Source organism: Neolamprologus multifasciatus, chromosome 2, assembly GCF_963576455.1.
Source record: "Neolamprologus multifasciatus chromosome 2, fNeoMul1.2, whole genome shotgun sequence".
Taxonomy (NCBI): domain Eukaryota; kingdom Metazoa; phylum Chordata; class Actinopteri; order Cichliformes; family Cichlidae; genus Neolamprologus; species Neolamprologus multifasciatus.
This window is the reverse complement of record NC_140440.1, coordinates 18,882,575-18,892,663: the sequence shown is the minus strand read 5'-3', so window position 1 is coordinate 18,892,663 and position 10,089 is coordinate 18,882,575. Positions and strand designations below refer to the sequence as shown.

At 42.2% G+C, this 10,089-nt stretch overlaps 1 protein-coding gene across 1 annotated transcript; it reads left to right on the top strand.

The window, feature by feature from the left end:
* The first annotated feature begins 377 nt into the window (after positions 1-377).
* Positions 378-9,844, top strand: LOC146524201 (LON peptidase N-terminal domain and RING finger protein 3-like). The gene is made up of 12 exons (XM_085134011.1): positions 378-1,230; positions 3,806-3,924; positions 4,032-4,154; positions 4,298-4,414; positions 4,522-4,741; positions 4,831-4,915; positions 5,096-5,210; positions 6,284-6,405; positions 6,858-7,016; positions 7,112-7,274; positions 7,848-7,997; positions 8,174-9,844. Exons 1-12 carry the CDS (start codon positions 540-542, stop codon positions 8,330-8,332), a joined length of 2,223 nt encoding a protein of 740 aa, XP_084990137.1. The 5' UTR covers positions 378-539; the 3' UTR covers positions 8,333-9,844.
* Positions 9,845-10,089: the final 245 nt, after the last annotated feature.

The window sequence follows — 10,089 nt, the reverse complement described above, 5'->3', positions numbered from 1 at the left end:
ACAAATTAAAGCACATTTTAAAAACAGCCTGACATGCTCTCTTTTCAGATTGTCACTAGTATGAGATAGTATGAGACACACTAAAATACATGCTGAACCATGTCAAATCTGTGACACTACAACAAATTTTCATACTCTTGGTCATTTGAGATCGATTACATGTCGTCCCACTAAATGGTGTCATTCTTTGGGAACCCTGGTCACTGTTTACAAGAAACCAGCATGCAGGTCAGACATCCCGCCCCATGGCCCCAACACTGAAACTGTTACATGGCAGATTGTTTTGTAACAGTTTTCCAAACTCGTCCAATGAGAACAGCTGGCCGGCGTCACGTGACACAACTTTTACATAACAGTTTTTTTTTTTCACTTCCTCGCCATGGTCCATTGAGAATAATATCGGTCCTTCCTGGACTAGGGCATGAACGTGCAGAGTTGTCAGTCGTTTGCAGCGGAGGGGACAGACGTGAATGGCAGCAGCTGGGGTGTAGACATGCACCACGTAGATGAGCTGATACGCTTCGGACAGCCTGCTCTGTATGGGGACAGAGAGTGAGAGCATGCTGCATCTCGCAGCAGAGGCTTTCAAGTCGAAAAACTTCGACCTGGCCGCGGACATCTACGAGTGCCAGCTGGCGTGTCTCGGAGATCCGCAGAGCCGGCGGGAGATGATGGTGAAGCGGGCTGACGCGCTCGCGTTCGGGGGGAAATTCACGGAAGCGTTTGCTGTGTACCGGCAAGCCTCGGAGATAGAGAGGCTGAGACCCACTCACCTGGCCAACCTTATAGAGTACCTGTCGGGTACTATACGGAGGCAAGACGAGGGTGAGAGGTACCGTGGCAACCCGTGTAGGGCAAAGGAGGCAGGTGCGACTGTATGCCCGAGAGCGGGTGCCACAGGTTGCGGGTATGAAGACTTCTCCTGCCGGATATGCCTGAGCTTTCTGTTCGAGCCGGTGACTCTGACGTGCGGTCACTGCTTTTGTAAAAAGTGTCTGGAGAGGGAGAGGAAAGAGAAGGAGCGACCGGTGGTGTGTAAGGAGTGTAAGAATGTCTCAGCAGTGAGCGACAGCCTAGGTCTCCGGGTGAATGTGGTCCTCAGCAACCTGCTGGCCAAGTGGTTCCCCACCCAGTACCAGGCCGGCCAGCTGAGGCGGGAGGGCAACGGACTGTACGCCGAGAAAAAGATGGAAGCTGCCCTGGAGAAGTATAACCAAGCAATACTCGCAGGTAAGACACCGAGCTGCTGCTTCTTATTCTTATTATTACTAGGAAGCAAAAAGAAAGGGTGTGTGTGTGTGTGACAGGGCTGCTGTAGCCTACTTCTGTAACTTTCCTATTATTCCATAACAGCATGTCAGGTGTGTTTATGTGAAAAGTACAGTAAAATAACAAGGTTGAGCTGTTCCACATTTATTAGTGTCATAATCGTGGCGGTGACACAGTAGCTAGCCACCTCTCTGCTGGCATCTGAGAGTCACATCGCCATGTGTTGGATAACAGGGTTATGTGGGCTGGGCCAGTGGACCAAACATTGCGTAAGCACGTAACCCCCCACCCCTCCCCCCAGCTCCCTCATTGTGTAACGTCAAACAATGGATCAGGCAAATGTAGGTCAAGGGTATTATTGCAGGTCACCGCTGGGCACACCAGCGCTCAGTTTCTGTTTTTGTGGGGGGTTTTTTAATTGGGAAGAGCTTGGATGGTGATAGCATAGGTGAACTGTGACCTTCAGACAGGAATCACTGGCAGTGAGCTAGGGGCAATCCCCAATTTGACATTTTGCTGACATGTATTAATTTAAGTAGCATTTAAAGAGCCATATGCCCCTTCTTGTTTTCCTATTTCATCAGTTAAATGTAGTGATTAAGGCAGAGATCAAACTACAGCCCTCTGCGTTTTGGATCCTTAGCCTGTCCTCATTTGACTTTACATCAGTGTGCAGCTGTAGCTCAGTCACTTAATAGGCTAGTTGTGTAAGTTTGGAGCTACGTGTTTCACCTTTAAAAAGTGTGCCATATTTTCCATTGCTGACTATCTGACAGCTGACAGGCAGAGTGTTTTTGCGTTGCATAAGGACCGAACGTTTCTGACTACTGGGTTCCCACATTTATCTCAAAGCAGGAGTTTAGCTGGAGAGTACCCACAGTTGTCAACTGGGCTTTTTGATGATTCAATGTGGTTCTAACATGTTTTCCTAAAGGTATTCTGACAGATCACAATTAACAAAGGATTTCACTGAAAGAAAGTTCAGGTTGGAGTTGTCACAGTTGCAGAAACTGAGTTCCACATCACCTTATTCATAGACAGATGGCTGTATGTTGGGCTTTCCTGGATCCTGGATGACTTCTGTGCATTTTCCTGTTATTATTTTTGGCTTTTTGTCAAAATTAAACCCCACCTCTTAAAAAAAATAAAAATAGAAGAATATTCCTTTTGGGTGGAAGGCCAAAATCCTCTGTGGTGGGGGTCAAAGTTTTCAAGCACTGGTTTAAAAAAAAAAAAGAGTCAATTTCCCAAAGGACTGACCTCCTTTTTTTTTTTTTTTTTTTTTTTTTCTTCTTTTTTTTTTAGGGTTATGCTTTCAGAGTAATGTTGGCTCGAGGTGAAGATCAGGCCCAAAGTTGCATTTAGGCATGCTGCAGTTAAGCCTGGAGATGGTCTCCAAAGAGTGAATGCCAGTCTAAAGAGTTATAATTAGAGCAGGTCTGTGTGATAAGGCTGCCTGCAGTTAACCACAGTGCTAATCAATCTTCCTTCTGTGATGCTTGTGTTGTGCCTGAGGCCTGTGCAGTTACAGGCCCTACTTTGGCTCGTTCTGTCATGTTTGGGGCTCCTGTGTTGGTTTCTTTGAGTGATTTGCTGCCTGTGCCTGTAGCGAAGCCGGGGAAATATCTCCTTCCGGTTCCCATAAGGCTATCAGTGGTATTTGCATAAGTTTTTCACGTTATGAAACCTACAATGTGGGTGACCTTGATAGTACTGCATGGTTTTGTAAGGCAGTCGTTTTTGTTTTTTTTCTTAACACGTTTTGTAATGTGGAAACGAACCCATTTTAAACATTCACTCAGTGTTATAACATGCCAGCGGATACTATTTAAGACATTTGAAAAGGGAAAAAAAAAGAGAAAATATAGTGGTTGTTATTTATTTCTATTCTATACTAGGCTCAGATCTTACAGGGAATAAGGGTATATTAATAAACAGTTGATTATCCAAGCCTTTTATTAAGCATGCTGGTTGCTCATATATGCGGTATGTGTCACCTCAGTGTAAATTGATATCAGTCAACAAGCAGTCTGAAGATGTTTGTGTGTGTTATGTTGTCATGTTAACATGTTTTTGTTTATGTTTTGTGTGTCTGAATGAAAAAATATCGGCTGATGTATCGGAATATCTGATTTTTAAACTGCCAAATATAGATATGGGTATTAAGAATAATCTATCGGTCGGGCTGTTGGTTTTAAAAGAAGAGATTAAAAGATTTTATTTTATTATTTTAGAAGCTAAAACTAGAATATATAGTGTGCTTGTCAGAAGAATTATTTAAATTATTGTATAACTGGTCAGTAGTCTGTTCCTTAAATGATTGCTCCTCCATATAACTGTCAAATAATCATTACTGTTTTTAATTGCTGGCTGAACAGAAAGGCCATTTAAATTCATAACTCTGGGCTCTGGAAATGTTTCCTTTTCTTTTACAGTTTAAAAAAATATTTTATTAGAAGAAGAAAAAAAAGTGGAAAACACGTAGCTCCATTCCTAAAATTTTACAACTAACGGTTGCTCGGGTTCTTCTCTCCAGCACCAACAGACCACATACTGTTTAGTAACCGCTCCCAGATCCATTCGAGCCTGAAACGACACGAAAAGGCTCTGATGGACGCTGAGATGGCCTGTAGACTGATGCCTCACTGGTCCAAGGTACAGCAGAGAAACTGTAGCTTTTAGTTCATTATATTAAACACTTGCCCTAGTGTAGTAGCAAAGTGAATAAGCTGCAACATGCTGCATGTTTCTTTTGTGTACAGGGTCACATTCGCAAGGGCCAGGCCCTGGTGTCATTGGGCAGGAGTGAGGAGGCTCTAAGAGAGTACCTAGTGTGTCTGTCCATAGAGCCTGACTGTAAACTTGCTAAGACTGAGGCTTACAAGGTAAATATGACCACTGTTATCTTGTGACCTGCCCTACTGCACATTAAAAACAACAAAGCATTTAATGTTTTAAGGGAAAACACTAAGTGTGTATTTGCAGTGTCATCAAAATAATGACATAATGGCTTATTTTCCTCTTTCAGATCCTGAGTGATCTGCTGGCTCCAGTCAGAGATCAGGTCCCTGAACACATCTCTGACTACACCAATATACTGTCTTCCAGAGCACACATCAAAAACAGCATCAGTGCTCCCTTCCATGTAAGAGATGTTCCACGTCTGGAAGTCGGCCAATCCAAATCAAGTCCACATGAAGTTTCTCTTTAATTTATTTTCTTCTTCTCTGCATCTTTACTCTCCATCCTCAGACCCTTAGTCCCACATTGCTGTCTCCAGAGTCTTATCTTACCTCCACTCTCCCTGCACCAGAGAGGTCACCAAAGGAGAATCAAAGCAAATGTCAGGGGAGGACAGAGGTCAGGAGGTTTGACCAGTGCTTCCTTACCAAACGGAAACGAAGGATTTCAGAAGAGGAGGCAAAGGTGGAGCTTCAGGGGAAGAACAACGATCACAAGAGATCCAAATCTGGTGATTATACAGCGATGCACAATCATACGCTGTCATATACTATTAGCAACTTCAGCATTGTATTTATTGTTGATTACCTCTACATTTAGAGCCAAACGAGGAGCCGGAATATTTGAGCTCTGTGGACGCCAACCTCTTTGACCCCGCAGATCTGGAGTGTCCTCTTTGTATGAGGTGAGAGCAGTTTGATTTACAGCTAGGTTTACGCAACTGACACTGGACACGCAGGCTGTGTAGGGCCAGAATGCAAACACACTGAATCTTACGCTTTAAATAAGGCATTTTATTGCTGTTGTGGTGTAGCTTACCCTTGTTTGTCCGTGGTTTTTCACTGTTTGTGTGTTTCCCATCTAGACTGTTCTATGAACCAGTGACAACACCGTGTGGGCACACTTTCTGTCTTCAGTGTTTGGAGAGATGTCTGGACCATAACCCAAAGTGTCCCCTTTGTAAAGAGGATATGTCTGAGGTAGGTGGCACGGGAATTCAATAAACTTTTCAGACTGACCGTCCACATTCAATAAGGCCTGAAGCAATGATTACCAACCAGGGGTATAATTATTCCTCTGCAGTAGCCAGGTGCTGTGTGGAAAGATACATTACCTAATCTAAGGAGAAAAAACAGTGAAATTATTGAGAATTTATGAGCTCTGAAAAGGTTTTGTGAAGAATTTAAAGTAACTGTATAGATAAGCAATAATGAAAAAGTTTAAAAGCTTGTTATAGGTATGGCTAACAGTTAAAGTTTGCTAAAAGATATGCTTTGTGTCTGTGTGTGTGTGGGGGGGGGTAACAGTAGGCATAAACAAAAGTAATTATTAGCTACACATGATAAATAAAATGTGGCTTAAACTAGCTAGCTGAAATTATGAAATAAAATGTTGGAAAACTGGTAGACGTTTAGCTAGCTATTGAAATGGTTAGCTAGTAAATGAATAAACATTTCTGATCACAGCTGAAAATAAACTGCAGAAACTGATCATTTCACATGATGAATGGTAAATGTAATAGTAGATTTTAAAAAAATAGAGGATGGATGCTTAAGGTATTTGGGATAAAAAAAAAAATTTTTTAAAAAAAGACAGTTATGCTAATGCTAACTGATAAACGGTCCGCTAAACATAATTGCTAAGGCTAAAGCTGAAAGTAGCTCGAGATCTTGTCTAAAACAAGTTCTGCTAAGGATATTTGATGTTGGGGAAGGTGGTGTCAACTTATCCCACATGTCTTTGGGGGTTATTGTAAACTACGGATCTAAGGTGGATTCCAGAGTTGTTATAGATGCAGAGTTGGTAACCTAGCCTATTAATGAATGTTGAGTCTTTATAATATTGTTTATATTGTTGTAGAAACCATGTTTTATTTAGTTTGGTTCATTTTTTATGCTCCAGTAATAATGTCATTGTCAGGGCTTTGAGCATATTTGATTTGTGCATCCCTTGAAACCAGGCAGACTAACAAGGTTGTGGGACAACAACCACAGGAGACATCCTTATTGTGTCATTCTGCTGCTGTTAACATATTCATTGTGTCTGTCTCCAGTATCTGGTCCAGAGGAAATACTGTAAGACGGTAATAACTGAGAACCTGATATCGAAGTATCTTCCCTCTGAGCTCATGGAAAGACAGAAAATCCACCTGGAGGAAATGGCTGAGCTCTCCAAGTAAGTTCATATTTCCCGCTCTTCTCCACTGTCTTATTATCAGGCTCTGCTTATATTTCTTTCTCCCAGCAAGTCTTTTGATGGATTGCAGCTTATGTGTGACATTAACATTTTGAGAATATCCTCGGCTGTTTGACCTACTGACCTACAACTGACGGCACACGTGTCCGACACAGTGAGCTCTGAGTGTTGGTCATTCAGGCTTCAAGTGTCACTTTCCTGACGGCCGATGCATAAATTAATTCACTCTCACGTTAACCAGTGTCTTTTACATTTGGCCTAAAGGTCACCTGGAGTTAACTTTTTTGTTGTTGTTTTTTTTTTTTACAAAAGATTTTCATTCATGTTGAATTTTTAATTGAAAGTTGTTGTTTTGGTTTTGGTTTTTTTTACACGATATCTCCTCCTTAATGAAAATAAAGATTTTTTTTTTTTCCCATGTCTCCCCTTAGTCTTAACAAGAATGTGCCTATATTCGTGTGCACCATGGCCTTCCCTACTGTGCCGTGCCCTCTCCATATCTTTGAGCCCTGCTACAGACTGATGATTCGCCGATGCATGGAGACGGGCACCAACTGCTTTGGCATGTGTCTGGGAGATGACCTCAAAGGGTTAGTACTTTGACTGCAGCTGTGTGGGCTTGGTGTCGGACTATGAATGCATATAATGTTAACTTGCTCCCTGCGCTTTCTCCTTCGGCCTCCAGGTTTGCCGACTACGGGTGCCTACTGGAGATCCGCGATGTCAAGTTCTTCTCCGACGGCCGCTCGGTTGTGGACACGATAGGCAAACGGAGGTTTAAAGTAATTCAGCACAGCGAGAGGGACGGCTACAACACAGCTGACATAGAGTACCTGGAAGATGTTAAGGTATGAGGTGGTGGGGGTTGTGGGCTGGGAGAGTGAGAGATGACAGGATGAGCTTAGACTTTATAAGGTGTTATTAACATCCTGGTCTGAAAACGAGTTGATGCACAAGTGTCTGAAACTAGCATTCTTTCTAATGGCCAACAGGGGGCAACCCATGTTGTTGCAAAACCAACACCAACTGAAAAAGAAAAGCCAATTTCATAATTGATTTATAACCCGAGTAAACATTTTCTGATTATTTCAGAGCCCCAGTTGCAAGTTTCAAGTCTTGTTTAATCCAGTGTGATGCTCATTTATTAAAATATAGTTTCATTTAAAAGAAAAAAGAGATGATAAAGCAGGATACAGTATGCTGTGGCTACTTTGGGATTATTCAAGCATGCAGTGTCCCTCCGTTACTCAGCCAGAAGCACAAGTCTAGCTTTGCATCTGCTTTCAAAAGATTTTATTGTTTTAAGAACTAGTCTATAGATGTATGCAGCAAAGGTGAAGTTTTCCACCTGGAGAGTTATTTAGAGAAGGACGGTGAGCTGCTGCTAAGATGTTAAAGCTCAGAGGTGTTGTTGTCCGCAGGTGGAGGGCGTAGCAGAGCGCGAGCTGCAGTGTCTGCATGACGTGGTGTACGAGCAGGCCGTGTATTGGGTCAACTCTCTGAAAGCTGAGCAGAAAGCTCGCATTGAAGGCCACTTCGGACCAATGCCTGACAAAGACTCTGAACTTCAGGTACACACAGTCTGTTTCTTTTATAGCTTCTATTTTTATATAGTGGGACTATATCCAAGTATCAATCCAAGATATAGTATCAGTCCAAGTAACTTATCCAAGATAAGTATCCAAATTTTTCTTCTACTTCATTTTGCCCTTTAAAACCATCTCACTTGTGTGTTTTTTGCTTGCAGGCCAGCCCTAACGGTCCCTCGTGGTGTTGGTGGTTACTAGCAGTTCTTCCTTTAGAGGGCCGAGCTCAGCTACCGTTCCTCGCCCTCACGTCTCTGAGAGACCGTCTCAGCGGCATCCGCAAGGTGCTGCTCTTCATGTCGCAGAACAGGAGCCGGTGACGCGCGCGCGCCTGACCCTAAAGCAGCAGTTGACCTGCTGTTCTTCCTCTTTGATGCACAAAGAACTGACGCTGATGGCGTCGCACCTTCCCCGTTCCCCGCCGATGTCATCCAAGCATCAACAGCAAACTTTAACTAAGCAACAGTTGAGATAACGTGGATCTGAATGAATAACAGACGCCTCCCGTCATCACTTTCACAGAGCAGCAGTCCTGACAGACCCACCAACTCGAGCTGTGTTCAGACAGATCGGGGAGTCTGGCATCACAATTGTCTGTTTGAAACCATCAGTCGTCATGCTGTTACATCACTGTATTTCGTTGATAATAGGCACATGCTAGTGTACTTTTTTTTTTTTTTTTGTATAAGAAAAAGCTGCTGTGCTGCCATCTCTTAATCTGCCCAGATTGCCACTCTCACCTTTCTGTCTGTCTGCCATGTTTGCAGTTCTCAGCTCTTCCTTTTGCCACACTTTGCAGTTTGGTCAGAGCGTCTTCTAAAAAGATTTGTCAGAAAAACCCAATACGAGTGTCATATATGTGCTTCCTGTCTGAACATAGCAGAGTAAAGACAAATGATCCTCCCAACGAAGCAGCCTGCAAATCAAATCATAGCTGGACATGGCGAGTCATTTAACCGACCATGTTTGTCTTTAAGTGTACAAATGAAGAAAGATCAAACCTTAGTATGAATATGAAAAATGTACTCTCCGTACATAATATACTCTGTTTACTTCATCTACTCTCTTACCACCTTTAGTGTATCTTGCAGTAATTAGTCCATCAGCTCTTCCGTCTTTCCTTCATGGCTCCTCCCTTCTTCCTCTCTCATTCAAACGAATAACAAGAGAATCAGCTTTTACGTTGGTGTGCTTTAAAAGCTTTTTGTTCTTGTTTTATTCATTTTTTTTGTATGTTTTGACATTGATTTCCGTTATTTATTCATAGTTTTCATTTATGCATGCAGTGACGTTGTTTACATTTCACAAAAAGAGAGCTGCTCACGTTCCAAAGTCCAGTTTTTTTTATTTAATTTTTTAAAACTCCACCTATACGCAGCTTTTACAATCAAAATGTGGCACCAACATGAAGCTGGCACGCCCTCAAACCAAACCTTTTTCTAGATGATGGCTGGTGATCCACATTGATTATGTGTGTTGACTTGAACATATTTGGATCCCCGTGCTGTGAGAAGCATCATTCAGCATCATGGACTCATTACCAACAATATTTGGAGTTTGATGCCATTATCTGCTAAATGTATTTATTTGCACTTTACATCAAGTAAGGGAAACGAACAGTGCAGGCAGAAAAAAGCAAAGTTCTCTGTTTTTGTTTTTTTAATTTATTTTTTCTTTGGTAAAGGGTGACGCAACAAAACAAAACACAACTGATGTTTTTTGTAAAGGCCAGTGCCTTCCATCCGCACACAAAGACAATGGTGTGGATCCAGTTGTATACCATTTAAACCAGTTTTAATGGAAAGTTGTTGCTTCCAAATAGTAAATTCACAGCAGCATAAAATAAAAAAAACAAAGCAAAAAGCTTGTCTGGAAACCCGCCATTATATTTTTGAGAAAAAAAGTTGTTTGAAAAACAAACAAACATCGAGGCCTTGCTGATGTCTGCGACGCGACTGTTTTTACACGGCAAAAGCCGGTCTCTGACAAACGCCGGAGACCGTTGAGCTTTGCCTTTAGGTTCTTTTGTTTTCTATACGTGTGTTTTGATTTCTACATGTTTTTACGTCAGTTGTAT

Coding starts and splice junctions, on each gene's coding strand:
- LOC146524201 (XM_085134011.1), top strand. CDS start 540: ATGGGGACAGAGAGTGAGAGCATGCTGCATCTCGCAGCAGAGGCTTTC. Junction 1,231..3,805: donor TAACCAAGCAATACTCGCAG/GTAAGACACCGA, acceptor TCTTCTCTCCAG/CACCAACAGACCACATACTG. Junction 4,916..5,095: donor GAGTGTCCTCTTTGTATGAG/GTGAGAGCAGTT, acceptor TTTCCCATCTAG/ACTGTTCTATGAACCAGTGA.